Source organism: Protopterus annectens, chromosome 1.part1, assembly GCF_019279795.1.
Source record: "Protopterus annectens isolate FY-2018-M chromosome 1.part1, PAN1.0, whole genome shotgun sequence".
NCBI classification, from domain to species: Eukaryota; Metazoa; Chordata; order Ceratodontiformes; family Protopteridae; genus Protopterus; species Protopterus annectens.
This window is the reverse complement of record NC_056726.1, coordinates 1,607,144,670-1,607,168,427: the sequence shown is the minus strand read 5'-3', so window position 1 is coordinate 1,607,168,427 and position 23,758 is coordinate 1,607,144,670. Positions and strand designations below refer to the sequence as shown.

The window sequence follows — 23,758 nt, the reverse complement described above, 5'->3', positions numbered from 1 at the left end:
AACCTTACTGTTACATCCTACTTTACCTGGCCCACTTATAGTACAGTGCCCTTTTTTAGGGCTGTTTTTCGTATATTGGCTGTTTTTTCTTTTGTGGCGGCTTTTTAGGCCTTGTCTTCTCTCTTTCCCCTTTTTTCTAGTCAGAGAATCCGTTTCAGTTAGAGGATTCTTTCATCTTCCCTTTCTCCCCTTAAGGAGTCACCATTTAAATTAGAGGCATCTCCTCGAGTTGGAGGAGATTGTCATTTAATTTAGAGACGTCTCCTCCTCCCTATCCTTTCTTGTAAAAAAAATAAATAGATAGATAAATAAATAAATAAATAAATACATTTCTGTCTTGCTTAACTTTTTTTGATAGTTTTTGCACTGTTGTGTTAGTTGTTTTTTTGACAGTTAAATATGTTGAAAGAACCTGTTAAAGAACATAAATCTAGATTTAAAAAGCGTGATTCGTACACTCAAAAAATGTCCATAATGGATGGACACACAAGTTGTGTCTATGGTCTAGGACCTGTCCATCTCCAAGACTCCTGCTCCGTTTGTCATAGTTTCAGTGACAGGGTCTTACAGGAAAGGAAAAATAAGCTAATTTTAAGGGGCTCATTGAAAGTGGATGATGATAATCAGACTTCGAAACTGGAAAAATCAAAAAAGTCTGCTTTGTCGGCTCTGGTGTCTGAGCCATCAAGCAGTGTCAAAGTTACAGTATCCTCAGATCCGAAAGTTTCCGGTTCCAACAAGTCTGGTCCTCCCTCGGTTCCATCTGTCTCTTTGGAACCATTGTGGAGCCAAAAAAGGAGTTAGTCACCATCTTTGGAGCCTGTCCATTCGGTGCCACAATTTCCTTTGCTACAGTCTGTGGCAGGTAGCCACAAGTCTTCAAGCCATTCATCTCTATCCTCCAGATTGTCGGACGATGATGTGGAGCAGGTCGTAAAGAGGCTGCTCCAGACCCGGGCTCTAGCAGAAATTCTCTCGTGCCCAGCCCATCGGATCGTTGAGCAGACAACTGTATCTCTGACATCATCGATTCCTCCTTTGACTCGGATGAGTTCGGAGCAAGAGAGTATGGAAGTTGTTGTGCTGGAACTGCCGGAGCCAGTAATCACTAGTGGTATCTCAGCTTCGACGTCTGCTCCAATCTCTTCAATGCTGTCTTCCATCAAGGGATCTGGGGGCAGACACTCCCTGGCTGGCAACGGGGGGTGAGAGTCATGTCAGACCCAGGTCGGAACCAGCTCTTCCACTCAGCACCTCAGCTCAGGTGAGTTTGGCTCCCAGATCAGCCTCAGATCCACCCTCCTCGATGCCGCAGAGATCTCCTGGCCTCTCGAGGCTGGAGTCTCTCTCGGCCCAGGACCATGGTGCCTTCGAGGTGATGCAGAGTGTGCTCTCCACTGAGTCTGCCCCACCTTTGGCTACAGCCTCTTTTCCCCCCAAGGGACCGGTGTCCACCTCTTCATCATCCCTCCATCACCACCAGAGTAAAGAGCCAGTGCCCCAGGAAACCCCATTGGGTGGAATAACCTCTTCCGATACCTCCCTGGAACATCCCCCCGAGGAGGACCCTCGGAAAAGGCAGTGTAAGAGAAAGCACGTGGACTCCCCTGAGTCTGCCACTTCTCATACTGACTTGGAGGATTTAGAAGGGTCCCCACGGTCGCCCCCTGAGGATGTCTCCTTTTCAGACATCCTGGAGATTCTTATGCAGAGGGGTGGCTGGAAGTCCCTCTCCCCTTCTGATGAGTCATTATACCTGGAGGCATTTGGCTCTTGCCCCTCCTACCTCTTGGGTGTCTCCATCTTTCGACCCTTTCCTGGGTGTAATGAGAAGAAAGGTATGGGACTTTCCAGAATCAGTGGACCCCGTTTCGTGGAGGCCAAATAAATATATTACGACCCCAGAGGACAGACAGTATCTAACTAAGGGAGTTCTAGTAGATGCGATGGTGGTGGCTGCGGCTACAAAGAAGGAGTTAGCTGAAACTTCTGCATCTGTCCATCCACTAAACAAGGAGTCTCGCATGATGGACAGGTATGGGAAGCATACTTTCTCTTCAACGGCCTTTACCTTGCAGCCCCCAAATTATTTGTCACATTTCATCCAACTACCCCCTATGTCGAGAAGCCCAGAGAGTTTGGCAATGGGTAATATCTTCTCAATGTTTTCTGACGGCAACACACATCCCGAGGAAATCCAACGTCATAGCAGACAGGCTAAGCAGAGAGATTCTCATGCCTCAAGAGTGGCCCCTGAATCAGGAAGTTGTGAATCAAATTTTTCACAAATGGGCCAGCCTTGCTGCAACCTTTTTGCCACTCCCTTCAATGCCAAATGCAGCAACTACATTGCCCTCATTTCCCCCTCCGGGAGAGTCACTGAGGGATGCACTAGTCCATGATTGGCCCCTGGGACTTCTTTATGCTTTTCCCCCGTTCCCTTTGATTCCAAATGTTATTCAGAAAGCCAAATCGTTGAGTCGCAGGTTAATTCTCATTCCTTCATACTGGCCTCGTCAGATCAGGTTCCCTTTCCGTTGGCCCCACCTTCAGGATAACCCATTGATCCTGGACCCAGTGCCGGATCTTCTGACGCATCAGTCAGGAATGCTCCATCCTGCCCTTCAGAGCCTCAAGCTGACAGCTTGGTTTCTCCACTTCCAATCTTAGCCAGGCTTCCAGAATTATCCCCGGCAGTATGCCACATTTTGGTATCTTCGCACAAAAAGACAACTAGGAAACTTTATGCGAGCAAATGGAAGAGGTTCTCTTGTTGAACAGACAAGAAACACATAGATCCCTTTACAGGCTATATACCTGAAATTTTGGAATTCCTAACAGAAATTTTTAATCAAGGAGCAGTGGCTGCCACTATTCAAGTTCAACTAGCTGCCAGAGGACAGACAGTATCTAACTAAGGGAGTTCTAGTAGATGCGATGGTGGTGGCTGTGGCCACAAAGAAGGAGTTAGCGTGGTGGAACTCTGATCCAATGTAATGTCCCACAAGTTATGCAAGGCCTTCCTCAGAGGCACCTTTCTGTTAAGACCTCCTGTAAGAGAACCTCCTCCACTATGGGATCTAAATTTAGTATTATCGGCGTTGATTCTTCCCCCTTTCAAACCAGCATCCTCTTGTTCTTTAAAATTTTTACCCTGGAAAACTCTCTTTCTGACAGCAGTTACCTCAGCTAAGAGGGTTTCAGAGTTGCAGGCCTTATCTATCCGTCCTCCCCATTTGATCTTCCACAACAATAGAGTTTCCCTCAGAACAAATCCCCCCTTCTTACCAAAAGTCTGTTCTGAAACAAATTTAAATCAATCTATAGACTTGCCTGTGTTCTTTCCTAATTATAGCAACAAGGCAGAATATAAGCTTCACCAATTGGATGTACATATTTACACAGGACGAAAGAGTTCAGAAAGTCAGACCAATTGTTTGTGTCCTATTCAGAAACAAAAAAAGGCCAGGCAGTCTCAAAAGTTACTTTGTCCAAATGGCTTATTGAGACTATCAAATATGCTTATCACTCTCATGATAAAGAACCACCAGAGGAAGTGAAAGGACATTCAACTAGAGCAGTGTCCACTTCCATTGCATTTCAATCCAGACTTCCATTGGATTCAATTTTGCTGCTGCTACATGGGTTAATCATCACACCTTCATCTCTCATTACAAAGTAGATGTGGCCTCCCAGAACAGGGCATCCTTTGGTTCCATGGCCTGAAGAGTTTATTCTCTTCAGCCACCCAAGAAAAAGGTGATGAGGACTCTGTCCCAGCCAGCAAGAATGAAGTTGAGATAGGACAACATAACATAAAGAAGTTTATGTACTCACCATAATGTTCCATGTTTGTTGTCTAGTATCTCACCTTCATTCTTGCATCCCACCCAGCCATCCCCCTCCTGGAGGATCTAGAGGAATTTTACAAACTGGCAAATATGGTCTGATTCTCATCTTGCCTTCCTTTTTACTTTTATGACCAATATATTTCATATATTTTCACTTTCTGGATATTAAGACATATCATAGGGAGCTCTCTCCCTCAAACAAGATCTGAGGAACAGCCACTAAGCAACATGGGATAGGTTATAGCCTCAAGCCAGTAGAAACTCTTGAGTTGTAGTATATGGCTGAGTCGAAGCCGAGTTCGGCTCCGAACCCAACCAGCAAGAATGAAGGCGAGATACTGGACAACAAACATGGAACTTTATGGTGAGTACATAACTTCTTTTTCTCTTAAGTTTCACCCTGTGTCAACCGTTGCTCCTTCATATGGGAACTCACTGGCCTATCACTCCAAGACATTGTGTCAGAGTTGCCACCATTTCCTGTTGTTTCTCTTGCTGTATAGCTCCAACTGAAACTTTGTACTGGTTTCCTATGGGAGGCTCCAAAATATCTTCATATGTCAACTGATTAGATGCTTCCTGCTCCACTGGTTTCTCCTTAATCTGGGTGTCCACTGCTCTATCCTGCTGTGTTGTTTTCTGAGTTAAATTTTCTACACTAAATCCTTCACTTTACAGGTAATCCATATCCTCAGTTTCTATTTCTTTAACTTCTCTTTTCCTGTTTGTTTTCTTATTTTTTGTATTGTAAAATCTTCCATATCTGGATGTCTTTGTCTGTATTTATCTTCAAATGTCTTTGGTGCTGCTCTTTTTTTGCATTGATTAGTTTTGCTTTCTCCTTTGCATAAATATTGCACTATATTAAATCTCTTTTTCTTTCCCATGTGCACATTTCTTCAGATGTCTCCCTCTACTCTTGTTTCTCCTTACACTAGGGACTTGTTGTGCCATCATGCTGCGATATGCCCTGTGTTAGACTTTCTACACAGAATCCTTCACTTTGCAAATATTCCATAACATAAGTTATAAGTTTCACCAATATAAATACTGTGACATTATCCAAGGTCTTAGAATAAGAATGGCCAAGTCTATTCGGCAAATTAATTAAACTTTAAACAATTAAGAAAATGCATCATGGTAAGGACCTGCACAGTTAAGAAATCAACCACAGTTTCTTTCACAACTGAAATACTATTATTTCACTTATGGTTGTTTGTTTATTAAGAAAGTCCAACTGGGCCCACAGGGTATCCATTTTCAATGGAGGCTTGTGGAGAAATGCTCCAGGTTATATCACAATATCATTCTACAAACATTATACATTACAAAATTATTACAAGAGACATTCTACAATACAAACTCATATTGATACGGTACAGTTAAAATAATGCAGTAATAACAATTTTTCACAAATATTATACAGCAGCATAAAAAAACTATATGAATGGCGAGTCTAAAATAATGGATATGGACAGGAGATATTGAGAAGGATGTCTGTCTATCCATACATAAAACTCTGGAAGTGCAGTAGAGTATAAGCAGATATCAGAAAGGTCGTAAACCTACTGAGGTGGTGTTATGCAATGTAGGAAAGATCAGAAAACAGTGCAGCTTTGAGAATCAGATAATGTGAAAAAAAGTTGTTATAAGAAAAACAGATAAGAACAACTGATCAGAGATGGAGAGAAAGGTATTGGTGGAAAAGAAAGAAGAATGTGGGGAGGGAGTTCAGCCTGCGGTGGAGTAGGGCAAAAGAATAGATAAATGTTGTGCGTTGTTATGTGTAACTGAGTTACTAAAATAACTAAACATTTAGAAGTCATACTGAAACACAGTGCACCTAGGCTGCAATGCATATATCCAACAGAAACTGGAGACTACTTTTTCACAGCAGTTTCATCTATTAAACAATTTGGATATGTTACAAATCTTGTCACCTATGATATAGAGGTATACAAAGTGCCTTAAAATGTGTCCAGACAAAAAAATGAAGCAGACTGAATACATTAACTGCAAAATGTACATCCTGGCAACACACGTTTTACCCAAAACATGATGTATCCATATACATTTGTGAATACAATAATTAGAAGTTGTCTATTAGAAAAGAATAATTGAAAAAAACTAAAATTGTCTTTTGTGAGGACACAAGTCTTTAGAATTCAGAGACCAAGCAACACAAAACTGTTACAAATGTTAACTGTTAAATAATTTGCTGGTATGTTCTTTAATGTATTTCTTGTAGGTTTTGATATTTTTAGCAATGTTATTTGGCTCCCTATCACAAGTGCCAGAACAAAAAAATTTAGGTCTTTATAAACTCCCAAAAAAAAAATAAATAAAAAAAATAATACTAATCTTCATTAAAACAGCAAAAAGAAAGGGTTCACAAGTTTTAATATGAAATTTACAACCTACTTATCTTCAAAAAGCTTGACTATTATAATCCTATGTTGACATTTTCTGCTTTATGATTTGCTTTATTTCTGAAGATATTTAATGACTGACTTTAGATAGCAAAGGGAGGTTTATTCCATAATCTTGGAAGTCAAAGTAAACTTTATTGTCGATCAGATATACACAACAGTGCAAGCTGAACGTAATTACATTGCTTTGGTCCCAGTGCAAGACATAGCAATGAACACATAGTTTGAATGACAGTAAGACTAATGCACATGCAGTAATAATTAAAATATTGACAACACAATAAATTACCACAGTTGGACAGGAAGACATTAAACAGTATTATACTAGTAGATACTGGAAGGCACATGTTGACTGATTACTCTTTCAGTTAATGCTGGCAACTTCAAAATAAATCAGTGGATCCACTTTCAATGATCCATGGAACAAAGCCTTTTTTTTTTTTTTTTTTTTTTTTTTGTAGAGCAGTAAGCCCCATGATACCCTCTATGTGGGGGGACAAGCCTACATTCTCCAGACATAAATATACCTATTCTGAGGTTGCACAACAGTTGGGAGAAATGAATGTGCCACTGTTGCACAAAGTGATTTTAGCGAGTTGCCATCACACTAAAGGTACTCTCTGAAACAGTACTCAACCAAATGGCATGTTCTACATCTTTGCAAGATAATGATTAACGTATTTGTCAAACTGTTTTTGTTTGTTTCTTTTTCTGTTTTGTTACTTTTTTTTACCTAACAAGGAAATTAATTTTTAGACATCAAGCTAGTTATAAATGAAAATGGCAGAGTGGATATTAAGCTGCACAAAAATAAGTTAAAGCAAACACTTATTTACATCTCACAAGCAAACATCTTCAATTTATGTTTAAAAACATCGTTAAAAATCAGATGTTAAGAACTGCTAAATTAAACATAGTTGATAGTGTAATGAAGGAACAACTGAATACAACTGCTCTTGATTTTATAAATAAAGGTTATAATGCTAAAGAAGTCCAAAATATAAAACAGCAAATAATACACCAACAATACAAGCAACACATGATAATACAGCTAAATCAGTATTTTGTAATGGAACTGAAAATCATGTGAGATCACGCCAACAAAATAAACTTAGGTGCATGCTAGCATACAATCGTAATACAAATACTGTTAAGAATATTATGAAGAAATATTGGTCCATACTCAGAGATATTCTTCAACTTAGAAATGTCATCTCAGAAAACCCAGACTTTGGATACAAAAGAAAATTAAATGTGAAGAACAAATTATGTTGTAAAGGACAGCCACACTTAGATATCACATTTAATAGCTCAAGAAAAGGAACTTACAGATGCAACAAATGTATATATTGTCAACATACAAATACTACAAAATCTTTTACACATCCTGTATTAGGAACAAAATTTAGAGATAAGCCATACAAAAACTGTAATTCTAAGAATGTTTTATATATATGGCTAGATGTACCCAATGTCCTGCATTTTACAGTGGAATGACTAAAAGAAAATTAAAAGAAAGAATTGGCAACCATGTATCAAACATAAATCAACAAGTTTATACTAATGCCCTGTACAAACATATAGCTGAAACAGATATTACACATTCCTTTAAATTCTTAATTCTCAGTGTCATACACAAGCCATTATGTGGAGGTAATTTAGTGCATTTAACTGAATGGGAAGAAATGCTATGGATTATGCAATTTAATGCACAGGCTTCACCAGGACTAAATTAAACTTTAACTTTAAAACCACTACTATGAGATCTTAATCAACAAGGGTACTAGTCACATGATGCACCAATATAAATTCAATTTTTAAAGACTACATACGCAGCCTGATGAAGCCCTAGGGTGAAAGTTTTTACTTGCTTTTTAAAGGTTCACTTGAAAGAAGTCTTAAAATGTGTTTTAAAATATAAAAATAAAGTTTTTAGTGACTATCTTCTGGCCATGGTTCCAGTTAACCATGTTTTACTTGGTCTTGAAACTCCAAAAAATAAACCACAATTCAAACAACAAAATAGGTACATATGCTTGAATGTGCAGCTCATGACCTACTGGACTTCAAGAAACGTGATCACCATAACCCCTTGTCCATATATATTCAGTATACATGGCTTTTGGAGAGTTTGTTTCTTTGAACTGGAACTTACTGAAAGTACTGTTGGTATAGCAACATGAATCGGGAAAGAACAAGCAGATGGAACCTTGGTTTGATGTCACATATTGATTAACTTGTCTATGTCATTGGCAATACCCTACATACAGCCCGCATTCATGTCCCATTACCTGAAAGTCAGTAACTCACTTACACATTTCAGCATTAACCATGTCCATAGGCATTCAGTTCACATTGCTAAACAAGGAGCAGTGCAAAATCCACGTCTGTGTTTTTTTTTCCATTGATGTTTGTGTCTTTCGGCTTTTTCCCAGTTAGGGGTCACCACAGCGGAACTCCGGTCTGCTAATGATTGGCAGTAGAGTTTTACGTGCTGGCTTGCTGGGCCTAACGCACAACCTTCAATGAAGGAATGCCCGTTCATGCATGTCACCACACAGAAGACGCTATAACTGAGAATCGAATGGGCAACGTCTAACTGTGAGGCAACAGCGCTACCGCAGCACCACCAACGCAGTTTTTTTTTCCATTGATATACAACTTAAAAACAATGCATACAGTTGAGGAGTCTGTTATAACTTACAAACTAAATAAATACATAGAAAAAAATTAAAGTTTACACAGATATATTACTTTTTGCATTTTCACCACTATTGTGAACTGGAAGTTTTAAATCATCATATATTGCAAAGATATCTGCATATAAATAATTTGGTTGAAGGAAGCCATAATACAGAATCAGAAAGTTTTGCAAACTCAGCAAATTATTAAAATGTACTTACTTGTTGATTATATATTTAATGTTGTCATACACCGTACGGTCATTGCGTCCTTTATATGGCTGGATATGGAAGGCTGCCTTTAAAAAGGAGATAAAAACAAGATTTGAAAGACTTTCGATATCTGCATTCTGCTTTAATTTATCATGACTTGTGTAACACAGACTGCCTATTTTTTTAAAGTATCAGATTCTAGTACCTCTACACACGTTAAATTGGAATACACAGCTTATTAAAACGCTTACTCTTCATTCAATCACTGTTTATTAAACCTATTAATCATACTCAAAAAATCCCTAACAGACTTCAGGTTTTTCATTTTGCAGACTGCACTTTATGTAATGAATTTTGAGGAACCATGTTTACAATGCAGAACAGTGGCTTTTTCATGTGTTTAATTATTGATTTGCTTCTTGACAACTTAAATGCGTTATGACAGAGTTCCCATTAGATATACAGTATATAGCAGAGAGACAAAGCAAGCAGCAAGGTAAAATATGAATCTGTAGTGAGGTTGCATAGCTCACTGTACCAATAAAATAAACAAGAGAAGAAAGAAAGCATTGCATAACAGTATCACACAGTGCAAAGAAGTCAATAGAAGGTACACAAGCAAAATATATTACTTATTAGCTCCATGTCCACCAAAATAATCTGTTAGCTTTTTAACAGTATAGTTTTAAAACATGGTACAAGCACCAGTGTCTGAGATGTTCTGTTCTCTCACCTTTGCATGGAAATGAGAGCAAAAGCTACAACAGGGATCACCTATCTGACTGGAAACTAGTAGATCAGATGGGGAGCATCCTTTCCTCTCCTATGACTGCTAAAGTTCAAGTTACCCTTCTTATTACACTGCCTGTCTAGTGCTCTATGCATTGCATAGGGGATTTACCCTTTTTCCATATTTCTTCTAAAATCTACTCATTGTAGTGCTCTAATGCAAAGGCCCTTCCTACAAATTCACTTCATTACATTCACTTAGCATCTATGTATATATTGTGATATGAGGACAAGAATTACTTTGTGTAAGTTCCAGAGAAAATGGTGGAAGAGTTAAGCCATTTCTGGGCCTCTGACTGCTTGTGAAACCTTGAATTGCGCTGTTTTGATGCTGGACAGTAAACTTGTTTGAATTTTTGTACTTCTCTGCTATCATAAGTTCCTGACTTGTATATTTAACCATGTATTCTAAACACAGGGACTTAGAATCATAACTTCCTGTAAATATATCCAAATAGCACCCAGGTTAATCTGTTACCAACCCCCTCAAATACTCCCTTACAGTGCTTCACACACGGGAGCACAGAAACAAGAGTCTTGTCATTGACTGTAGCCTTATTTAAATATCACCCGAGATTTGTAGACTACTATATTAATATTTGAAACCATGGATCTGAACTTTCCTACTGTTCCTGTAGCCAGCTTGGCAGAAATGGCTATCCTTAGACTATGCAGAAAATTGTCTCATGTTTTCCAACAACCCTTTCATTCTCAAACAGTCAGCTACAGTATGTGAAACGTGCTTCTACACAATCAGTGGAGGCAGGACTCTCATAAACAACCACTACAAATAACAGTTTGTCAGAGATGCACACCTACCACAAGACAAACACAGAGACCCACATAGGCTAAGGCTCTTAAAAGTAATCTACCCAAACCTCAGAGGCCTCCTAAACACCATAATTACAATAAGTATTAGATGCAAACACAAAAACACTAACAAATCTAGATCCACCATGTGACATTTATCCTCACCTTACTGTGTCTGATCATCTAAGCCTATGTCAGACCAACACACAACCCAATATTTTGGTTAGAGGTGACTCCGTTGTGAGGTATATCAATGTTCCACTCACCAGGATGAGCAAATAGTGGGTCACAGTCAGTTGCCTGTCTGGGGCCAGGATCAGCCAAATCATGCATGCACTCCACTCAAGTCATTGAATGATAAGTACCAGTATGACTAATGACCTGGGATGTACCTCCCTGGACTGTATGAAAAGAGACCTGCTGGAGCTCTCAGACTGTGTGTCTCTGGAAGATAGGAGACCAGCAGTGAGTAGCATTCTATCTTCTTCAAGGATGAGGCCACAATATAGACAAAAGATAACGTAAGTTTTTTTCTGGCGTCACGAGAAGGGGGATACAATATTTGCTGGCCTGGAAGGATATGATTGACAGACCACACAGCATTATGACTGATGGTCTGCAGCTGCCCTCTCTAGGTTATCAAATATTGGTTAAAACTTTACCCACCCCATAGTCACTGTCAACCTGAAAAAAAACATTTGAGATAGCTACACATACCCCAAGATAATCTAAAGGCATTACTGCTCAATGCCAGAATTTTAAACATAAACCTTTCCCTGCAAGCTCTCCTCACCCTGGAAAATTGTAGATGTCTGTGTAGTTACTGAGACATGGTTTAAAGACAGAAAGCATCCTGGCACTGCAGAACTGCAATGCCTTGGATGCATTTAGACCAGCTACTACACAGGTAGGGACAAAAGATGGAGGTGTTTCAATTTACCTCAGAAATAAACACACCTCAAGGCTAAGCCAGCAGTAAGATGCACTTAAGCTTCCCCATATCAAACTCACCACAGGCAAAGTACCATGGCATATCCTTACAGGAAACCCATGCTGCATACTTAGATGTACAACAGTCACTCCCAATTTAACCCAATACCAAATACCATATTCATGAAAGACTTCAACTACCATAGTATAAGCTGGGAATAATACACAACTCCAAATTCTCAGACCCAAAGAGTCCTGGACCTTGTAAACACAAATGCCCTGAACTTGCTAGTCCGTAAGCCCACTAGGGGTGCAAACATTCTCAACCTACTCCTCACCGACATGAGTCAATGTTGTAACCCACCAAGTGTCACATCCTCACCGATCAGGTCAGATCACAAAGGTGTCTCATTTGTAATAAAAATAAAAATAAAACTGGGGACACCACTTTTAAGACTTATTCCAAGGCAAACTTCCTACTAATAAGTGACACCCTGACTAAATTTATAGTCCCCTCAAATCCACAGAACACCACCACTTGTTCACAAAAACCCTTTACAAACATACAAATAGATGCATACAGGCAATCATGCCTATCCCAAATAAGCAGAGAACAAGCTTACAAACAAGCCATCCTGATGGAATCCCAACATCAACAGGTTGTAAAATAAATGGAAGAAAATCATGGCCAAAACTAGGAAGTGCAATGCCCAGCAAGGTAAGAACTCCCTCATCAAGCTAAATAAGCAACTCATGGAACTAATTTACATCTACAAAAACAAAAATATGGTTAAAGTTGCCTCCTAGGCTAAGGATAGTCACAAAGCATTCTTAGCTATGTCTGCAGCCTCAAAAGCAAAGCACAACAATGTGCATAACTAAATGTAAAATAAAGTCACCTATACTGAGCCAGAGAGTACAGCAAATTTACTGATAAATTCAGTTCCAACTTTACCCTGATTTCTCCTCCTGACACTTCTCAAAAATAATGCCCCCCATTCATAACTCCACACACCATCACTAGAGAACAGGTCCTCAATGTTATCTCTTAGGCCTATAGCTCTGCATTGAGGAGTCCCAATTATATCTCAGGATGAATCCTACATAGCATGAAACATGACCTATCAGTCCACCTAGAATGATTATTTAATCTTAACTGCCAAACAGGCTTTGTGATGAATAAATGGAGGACTGCAACTGTTTTCCCTGTGTACAAAGACAGCCACCACAGACCAAGGAAACTATCAACCCATAAGTCTGTCTTATCTCATATGTAAAGCCATGGAAAGAATTATGGTGGATATGATAAATAATGACATTGCAAGCCTTCAGACACGGGACTCAAACCAGTTTAGTTTCCTCAGTGGCAAGTCATGACTGCTCAACCTGGTTGGAATTCAAGAAGGTCACCAAAACAATGCATGAGGGAAAATAGTGCCTACCTTAACCTGGCCAAGGTCTTTGAAACAATACCCCACCTGGACATTGTAGACAAGCTCATGCAATTAGATATAAATACCTACGCCACCCACCCGATAGCCAACTGGCTCACCAATAGGACCCAAGAAGTGTGGAGACTTAATTCTACCCCTGCAAAAAAGGTCAGTAACTAGCAGAGTCCCTCAGGTATCGGTGATGGGGCTGCTCCTTTTTGGCATCATCTTCTTGAAGTCAAGGCTAACATCAGTGGCTTCGGATGACCAAGTTTGTAGACAATTGCAAACTAGGAACAATCACAGAATCCACCAATAACACAAATACTCTCCAACAAGGCCTGACACAAACAAATAACTGATGCCAGAGTCATGGCCTAAAACTCTATGCCAAGAAATGTATAACTGTAACCTTCAGTAAGACATCCACCCCAGAAAATTACCAGATCGATAATACACCCCTTGAGAGTATACCCTGAGGTTGGATATTTGAGAATGCATGTGGACAATGACTTGGCTTTTGACTATCATGTGTCTACTGTTAAGGAAATCATTCTATGTAGCACAATGAATACGCAAGTATATGGCATTTAATCCAGACATGTCATTGTTCTGTTGTACACAGCCCTCATTAGACCAATCATTGAGTACAATGCCTCCCTTGGTATGTACCTCATCAGGCATATGCAACAACTGAAATGTCCACAAAGGTTCTTCACAAAAATGAGTACATGGTGTAGAAAACATATAACTCCTGGACCTCCTGAAAGCCCTATCCTTACACCTGGTTTCCTACAGACTGTTTATAGGCAATCCAAACTTCGGCCTATAAAGCATCCTCTGATTCAGGTCTGATGGGCCTACTGAACAAGCACAAAACAAAGAGCATTAGGAATACCCAACCCAAGGATGTAAAATTCATTCAGATCCTAAATAAAGCATGTTGCAGGGATAGGTATGTATCTCACAGATTACACTTGTTCAAGTGTACGTTGGACCAATGGAAGGGGAGTCGAAAATTTACCCCTGGTCTAGCGCATATGTCTGTTAGAAAGAGAAAGCTTATAACTGCGTGAATACTCATGCCCAAGTTATACATATCCTCTATGAAAACCTATGGTATCAAACCGTGTCTGGTACAAGGGGAATTGTGGTTAGGCTTAAAACATCCCTTTAGGGTCTTTAGTTTAATACTCACCTATGAACCTAATGGAAAGCAAATTCAAAGATCACATCCTTCCTCCACCACCAAAAAATACAAATCAGGATATATTTATTCACTAGCTGTTCGAGCACTCTTTTCTCCTGCCTGTAAGGGAAAGCAATAGCTATCAGGGGACTGATGCGCAAGGCATCCTACAACTCCTCCAGAATAAATAACCCGGGTGTATTTATCCACTATTCTGTTCTCTTGTCTCTGCCTGGTAAGAAGAGCAAAAGCTACCAGAGAAATTCCAGGGACTAGGAGATTTAAGGATCACATCTGTCATTCTAAAGTGGGGGGAAGGTTTCGGTACATTCATCCAGTGGTTTTCCAAGATGATCTGTTCTGCTGATTCTGCCTGAAAGAGACATGAAAATCTACCTAAGGGATTGCAAGATTAGGTAATGCAAGGCAAGGAATAATTCCTGAATAAGCATTTGTTGTCTGTTCCTATGAAATGTAAAGCTGACTGTATAGGCTACTGTACTTTTACATCAGAGTTCAAAGTCAGTTCATCTTTCAAAAGTGTGGCCGGTGTTTACTATCCATGAAGATAAGTGCTATGGAATATTTTAATATCTGGATTTACATAGCAACAAAAAATCATTTTTGGTATAAAATAAATTTTTCTGTGTTGACTAAGCACCACAACACAAAATACAATCCATATTACCACTTTATTCATGAATACTGTCTCTAACCAAAAACATCAGATGTGTAAGGTATGGCGCTTGTAATCTCTGAAGTACATTTGCATTTTTGGAAGAATCTTATTTGTTGGCTACATTCATGCAAAATCTGATGACATGATCTTAGGCTACACCTAATGATGTCAGTGACCATCTTCAGTGTTTGGCCCAGCTCATCCTTGCAAACAGTCTGCTCTCCTATATCACTACATTTGTATGGAATTACGGGGGCCTGATGTAGAACACATTATAATTATGAGAATACACACACATACTACAAGCATTTTTCTCACATTCAAACTTTTCTTTAGAAACAAAAGCTTAGTCTGAACAAGTTGCAAGAAGAAAAGTCATCAGCTGATCCTATGGCTGGTACTACTCCAATCATCAGCCCCCTTTTTCCCATTTTCCTACATGGGGTCAGGGTATTGTGTTAACTGTTGCCAACTCTCTTGATTCAGTGCCACACTCCTACCTTCTTCAACACTCATGCCTGACTGCTGCAGATCTTCTTTCACACAATCCATCCACCTCTTTGCTGGACATTCTTGCTTCCTCTTACCTTCTTCCTGTCTGTCCCAAATCTTTCTCACCAGATTGTCTTCTGAAGACCATGGCTGGTACTAGTCCAAAAAGTCAGAAGATAAGCAATATTGCTGGAGTAATACATACTGTAGCTACAGCAAATAAAGAAATGACTCCCTAGACAGATGAAGTCAAAAATAACAGGGCACAAATGAAACAAACTAGACAGTATGCAAGCTGCATGCATTAAGACACCTACCTGCACACCTGCTTCAGAGACACTTGGCAAGTAATACCAGGCACACAGGTAATGGTATTTCACAACTCTGACACTACTGTAGCCTCTGGACTAATGACTATATAGCTACAGCAATATCCAGGGAAAAGGTATCCGACAGATGCTTTGCAGGATGAATTCATAAAACTCCAAAGACAACAGACTTGTCCTTTGTCATGAGTGATTAAAAGTAACATTGTACATTATTCAGTTATTAGGTGCAAGGTGAAATACTCTACAAAAGTTAAAGCCCACCCCCAATAAAGTATGATAATAAGAGTGCTTCAAGGCATTTGGTATGCCTATAATGATGGCACATGCTCCATGGACAGTTTGTATTGCTCTCTGTTCTTAGCAGTAAACAAATATTGGAAAGTACAGATGTTCTTTTACCTCTCTGCTTTAGTATCTTCATGATTCTCCTTAAATTATATATATCTATATAGAGGTCTACTTGATATAATTGAAAACCCACTTACCCGAAACACTAAATTTCGAGACGACATTGCTGAAACCACTATTCAACAAATGTTTAGAACAGGAACTGCGGGAAATGAAACACTTGGCCACTATGGTGAACTTTGCCCCTTTCCCCTCTGTAGTGTTGATCTCGGATTTGGCATATTTAGCTAGGGGGGTGTGGGGGCGAAGCCCCCCCCAACATGGGTGGGTTTGATTTGCTTCATTTTTTGTTTTTGTGGAGCTGAGCAAGTGGTTTGTTTCCCAGAGTTCCTGTTCAGTGATCTGAGCTTTCAATGAATATTGGTTTTGGCAATGTCATCTCGACATTTGTGTTTCTGGTAAATGGGTTTTCAATTATATATCAAGCAGACAGCAGAACCCTTTATAGATACACACACACACACACACACACACACACACACACATATTATAGAGAGAGAAATACATCTGTCTATATCTCTGTATAATTATCTATCTATATAGTTATATATCTGTACACATACACACACACACACACACACACACACACACATATCTATAGAGAGAAAGAGATATATTACAGAGAGAGAAATACATCTATCTATATCTCTGTATAATTATCTATCTATATATTTATATATCTGTACACACGCATATATATATATATATATATATATATATATATATATGTATATATATATATATATATACACACACACACACACACACACACACACACACACACACACACACTTTTTATGTTCTCTGGGATCACATCCTCCAGAAAAAAAAAAACGGAGAGAGGTTTTTCACTGTCAATTGCTATAAAGTCTTTCCCTGGGATACAGCATCCTCAGAGTGTGAATAACAATGTAAGGGAAATATGAGGATAAAGACCCTCACATGGGGAGTGCAACAACAATAGATACTTTTGCTTTTGGTTCCTTTGTACAAGCTGTGGTGGTGCAGCGGTAGCATTGTCACCTCACAACAAGAGGTTTTAGAGGTTTTCTGGTTCAATTCTTGACTGGAGCACCTTCTGTGTGGAGTCTGCATGTCCTCCCTGCAGTCAAGTGGTGCTCAAAAGACATGTGTGAATGGGCATGCCTTTGTTGAAGATTGGGCTGGCACCTTGGCACTGTAAAAATCTACTGCCAATCATTAGCTGACCAGACTTCCGCTGTGGCGACCCCTAACCAGGGAAAGCCGAAAGAAGAAGAAAGCTTTTGGTTCATTTGTTTGCAGATTGTACAGTCTGAGTACAGGTGTTACAAACAAGTGTGCACTCCATCTATGAATTTTGAGTTATGTTTGGCTGAGATTTGTGAAATGGGGTGTGTAGCTTCAAGGACTATTGCTGCATCCTACTTTGGTAACCCACTATGACAGCCCTTAGATCCACTTTCTGTTTTGGGTAGTAATATATGCCTTACATCATTTTATTATCAATATTTTTTACCCTGATATGTATCATATCATGCACTTTGTGCTGGATATAAAACTAGAAAAATTGTTTTCTTGCTCTGCTTTATCTTTCCTCATTATTGATTGCTACTTCAACACTCATGCATTATGTGCATGAAGTCTAAGAAAATCAGTCCTTGGAACTGAAAAAAAAAGAAACAAAAACACCAAGAAAAGTATTCCAGGAATCAAATCACAACAGCTTAAGCTCATCAGAATACATTACATCCAGGTCTGTATACAATGATGCAGACATTGGACTATGGTAATTTGAGTTTTACATTTTGTACTTCACCTTTATGTTATGGCGATGGGCAGCATCTAAGATGGCTGGCACCAGATCTTCATGAGGTTCTCCATTGTCATCAGCCATGCCAGGAGGGTACCAGGATAAAACCAAAACCCCTAGACAAAAACAGAGCAACAGGTTACTGAAAATTCTCAAGGTGAAATGATTCCTATGTACAAATGGAATACGTATGAGAAAAAATAGCTTAAGTTAATTACTTTTCTGATAACTAGACAATATCTTTCTATTTAAAGTGGTTAATTTTCTACCAAATCTGTTTGCAGAACACAGAGGGAAAAGTTTTGCCCACATTATATCTTTTTCTGTCTTCAACTTAAGATATTAATTTAGAATTTTGAGCTTGTGTGTCCTTTTTAAACAGGAGAACTTGCCTATGCTCCTTACAGGTCAACAGCCATAGTATTTCCAAAGAGCACATTCGCTTTGCTCTGAATATAAGACATCAGTAGTGATGTACATGAAGCAGAAATAGAATGTGTGACACGTTCCAGCATTAATGGAGGGAGGGAAACAAAGTAAGAAATGAGTTGTTGACGAATGCCAGCATATACTACAAAAGCAGTGGGGGAAGAGGGCAGGTACACTGGTACAAAAGAAGGAAGAGGCCATGGAGAAAGCTTTTTTTAATGAGATCAATTGGACCTTACTTTAATTTTTATTTATCTATTTCATTAAGTGTGAGCAGTCAGCCTGGTCCTGCAATCATTTTCAGCTCTGACGTACATAAGACAGTGGGTTATTAATGAAACTTCATCAACAAATCTAATCTGCTGAACTACTCTGAGGAGTAGAAACAGGAAAAAGGAAGAAGAAAGCAAGGTTGGACAGAGAAGAAAGGAGGAGGGTGACATTATACAACTGCCTGGCTGGTTATGCCATTTATGTAGGAATCTTGTCTTTGGCTAACCCATGGGCTGTAGATGAATACTGACAGAATCCTCATGATGAGAACACATAAACTAGGAGATTAGTGAATATAGTTTGAGGGAAAATTGTGATGCAACTATCAGGCACAAAAAGAGAGACCACAGGCAGTTCTTGAATTGCTAATGTAGGCACCAGGGCAGACAACTGGGGAGAAGGGAGAAGAATTTAACATGCACATAGTTATAGGTAGCAATGTCTGCCAATAGGGGGATGGAGATCAAGTTATGTGGGTTGCATTCTAGGCAGAATGGCAGGAATCAGCATTACAGAACCACAATTACCTTAATTATAATGAAGGGGAATATACCATAGAGCAATGTAAATAAAGCATGATGGTTTACTGTACAGGAGGCAACATTATGAACAGCAGGAATTTAGATGAGTTCAGCAATTAGCATCCCCTTCAAGTGGCAAGGAGGAAAAGCAGAGACTATGCAAACAATACTACTATAAGTCCTGAGCTCTGGCTTACATTAGACACTGGCAAAATAATGGCAGAATTCTTTAGGGAGGGTATTTAGGAAATACTTTGGGATTCCTTGTATGGAACAAAAGGAGAACCATGCGACAGGCAACCGGAAGTCTAGGTGAGACAGAGGAGAGGAAGGTAGGGACAAGTTGCAGAAAAAGCCCATCCTGGGAGTAAGTACCCATTCCTTCTCCATTCTTAGACTAAGAATGTCAGCTTCTATATGACCAGACTGATTCATAACTTCTGCAGAGTGTAAGCCAATCAATAACTTATCATACCTATAAAACAATTTGGTCATTAGCACTATTCCTAAATGGGAAACGTCAATGATATATGCCAGCTTTGATGATAGACTTTTGTTGGGAAGAAAATTTGGAGCGGACATGCTAATTAATTCATTTTTTATCCATTGGTTAACCAGGTAAACTCACTGGATTCAACTGTTCCTTTTCAGGGGCATGCTGGGAGGATTACCTGGTTAAATGACTTGCTCAGAGTCACATGGTAACCTTAATCCTCTGTGCTAACTGCCATTAAATGTTGATACTGACACAGACACAGTATCTGGGTTATTGCTAATTTACCCCAGGGATACAGAATTGCTGGGGATAGAATCTGGTAAGATAAGCTATGTAAATTAACTGTATACCTACTGGCTGTGGACTCGTGTTTGCTAACTGAAGCGTTTACTATATTTCTCCAGTGGGTGACTGAAAAGGGTATAATGCATTACTGTATAATGTTAATAATTTGTGTTTCATGAGAAGGGTTCATTTTTACACATGGCACATATTTCTGGGAGGCTTTTTCATGGGGTGTATCAACAGTTTAGGGTAGCAGTGGTGCCTGGCCAGGTGGAGGGTCCATTGACCAGTATTTAATTTGTGAACACTGAAACCATTTCTAACTTACAGACCTTTAGCATCCCATAAAACAAGGTAATGAAAATGAAGCTATGAATATATGTCAAAAATGTTTTCCTGGAATTTCAGAGGCTAGCGAGTCAGCTGAGTTGTAGGAATCAAATAATGTCTTGCAGATGCATAGAGGGATAAAGCCCAGAGTACTGGCCTGGCAGCCAAGGTTCAACTAGCAGTTAGGGTGACTGATGGTACAAGCACAGAGGATGGGCACTCATCCTGGAGGGATAAAGCCCAGAGTACTGGCCTGGCAGCCAAGGTTAGACTAGCAGTTAGGGTGACTGATGGTACACGCACGGAGGATGGGCAGTTCTGGGGGGGGGGGGGTTGTGGTTCCCAACAGGCCTGAATCAGTGCTTGAATGACAGGGACTTGGCTGGACAGTGAAAGCTCATCAGAGTGCTGAGAAGCTATTGTCAGGAAAGACATGAGTTTAGTCACCAAAGCCAGTAATGGTAGCCCCTGTTGGCACATGTGAAGGACGATGGATTTATGAACAAGTGGGCACAGGAAGTCCTTCCAATGATGCAAATGCACAAACCACCACAACAGGCAGGGTTACACCAAAAATAAAGAAAAGCTCTTATCACTGGAATGCTAGCCAATGAAAACATACAACAGCCTTCATTACTGCCTGGATGACAGTATCATTCAGAAAGGGCAGTGTCTAAGCAAGGAGAAGGTTGATGTTCAGCAGGCATGGGAGCTAAAAACTTGTGCATAAATGCATTTTAAAGTATCAAATGATCAATCTTCCAGGCAGAAGTATCATTACATTCACCTCTCTACTTCAGTGTCTTTCTTATTCACACACTACTAGTCTTATCTATCTGCACTCTTCCACCCTATTTTTTCTCACTCCAGCTATACCCCTCTATTTTCACAATATTCTCTGGAGGGCATTATTGTGCTTAGAGAATGTTTTACTTACTTATATATTTTTTTATTACTATTTTTTTAGTTTATTTTTGATGTAAAATAGTTCCTCCACTTAATGCTTCAAACTTACTGTAGTATATTTTAATGGTGTTGGAGAAAGCATTTTACATCCAAAATATAATATATAAAAAGATAACAAGCTATTTATTTTTTGGTCCCTTACTCCTAAATTGTTTGGTTGGCAGTCATTGGAGATTGAAATTAATAAATAACAACATATATTTGAGCTTCAGACTTTTTATTCCTTCTGAAAATTCATGCCAACATAAATCCTTTACCTAAGCAACTTTGTAATTTTATAATAGCAATAATCAAAATATGTTTCTGTTTTAGAACCTTTGCTCCCCCTTTATTTTAGGCTTTATCCAGATGTCTTCAGCTGAAAGGTGCAGAGGTACGCAAACCTCTTTACTGCTGCTGCCAGTAGTCATCACACACACACACACACACACACACACACACACACACACACACACACACACACACACACACACACACACACACACACACACACACACACACACTCACACACACACACACACACACACACACACACACACACACACACACACACACACACACACACACACATACACACACACACACACACGCACACACACGCACACACACGCACACACACGCACACACACACACACACACACACACACACACACACACACACACACACACACACACACACACACACACACACACACACACACACACACACACACACACACACACACACACACACACACACACACACACACACACACACACACACACACACACACACACACACACACACACACACACACACACACACACACACACACACACACCTGCTTCAGAAAAATACATGCTAAAGAAAATTCTGTTATTCTAGTAACTTTCTAAGTTTATAAGACCAATATTTAAAATCCGCCCCTATTTCTAGTCTTTTGTTTCCTCATGATTTGTGGCTCTGTAGAGATTTCTTGTGCTAAGAGGTATGGTCGAGAGGTACGCAAAGCTGTTATGTGATGCTGCCAGGGATCACTCAATGCTCTCACTCTCTCTCTCTCTCTCACACATGCATACACTCTCAAACACAGACATAAACACATGCACATGCATTTTTCTATTTTACTTTACTTTTTTTTACATTTTACACTCACTAAACAGCAGAAGTGATGCTTAGCGAGTGTAAAATATTGGCAGCCATTATTTTTTTTTTCCTGCCCGAGCTCCAGATGCTGCCGTGGAACGGCAGATTCGTTTTTCAGAGGGCATAACTTGTACATTAATACCCTGCTGAGAACGCTCTTTCTCTAATCAGGGTACTGATGTACTGTAAGCCCATTCTCTAAAATATTTTAAAGAATGCTGGTACTAAAACTCTGAAATTAACCGATGAGTCATTCTTTACAGATTCCACTGGTATTTGCTGTACTGTATGCTCATAATATGTACAAGAGTTGGCAACCTTTTTTCAAAGTGATACTAAAAAAGATGACTTCTGCTCTTGTAAGATTTTCAAATATCAGGCTGACCACTGTGTGAAGAAATGATAAATATCTGTGATACCAGGATATGTATATCTATCCTACATTCTCTATTTTGTCATTAATACAGCCAGTGAATTTGTTCAGTTTTGCAAGAAATTAGGCCAGAAAAGGAAAACCATGCAGTGTTTTTTCCACTGATAACATACTCCTTTCTGTTGGTCCCCAGTGGAGGGACAAACAAAATAAACATAGCAATGGTGCCAGGGGTTTCTTACTCTTGACCTACAATGACCATGAACTATGAGAAGTTGAAATTAAAATACTGCCCTTTGAACAAGTCTTACTTGCAATGTTGGTGTAAATATTTACTTTCTAGGCATTCCTAACTCTGCCCCCCTTTCTTATTTTAATGCGGACTCCTCATGACTTTTGGGTAAACTGACTATACTTCTTTGACTTTGTGTGGCTGGTTGAGATGCTTCAAGTCTGCATCATTATTTGTTGAATCAACTGTTTTTTTCACTTTTGCTTATAATGAAAAAAAAAGCTTCTGTTCCACAGTAAACCACTTAAAGTGAAACAGCATAAATACAAGGTCTATCACCAGAGACAGAAAATGGAATGCTGGCCCCAGAGTGAATGATTAAAGATCACAGTCTTGAGCAACGGTCAATTTTATTGTAAGATATTGACACCCTTCTCTCTCGCTTGCCTAGTAGATGGAGATCTCAGGATTCTCCAAGTGTTAGGTATGTTATAGATGGTTAGACATGCTCCACTTAAAGAAATCCCAATCCCTCCGAGCAACACGCTCTAGGGACCTAAACCTTGTCACCACAATAAACAGAACATGCCGGAGGGATAGATTCCTGTCCCAGAAACTTCCCATATTCTGGAATAAGCTACCTATCTATATCAAACAAAGCTCCTCATTAGCACTCTTCAAGAAAAATCTTGACGATTGGAT

General features: G+C 39.5%; 1 protein-coding gene across 1 annotated transcript in view; it reads right to left on the bottom strand.

The window, feature by feature from the left end:
• The window catches only part of MANEAL (mannosidase endo-alpha like), a 443,635-nt gene that overhangs the window by 164,693 nt on the left and 255,184 nt on the right, over window positions 1-23,758 (bottom strand). The window contains exons 2-3 of the mRNA XM_044083606.1: window positions 18,032-18,141; window positions 9,184-9,260 (exon numbers count right to left, since the gene is read on the bottom strand). Coding sequence (XP_043939541.1) covers window positions 9,184-9,260; window positions 18,032-18,141 — 187 coding nt within the window. The remainder of the gene's footprint in view (window positions 1-9,183; window positions 9,261-18,031; window positions 18,142-23,758) is intronic.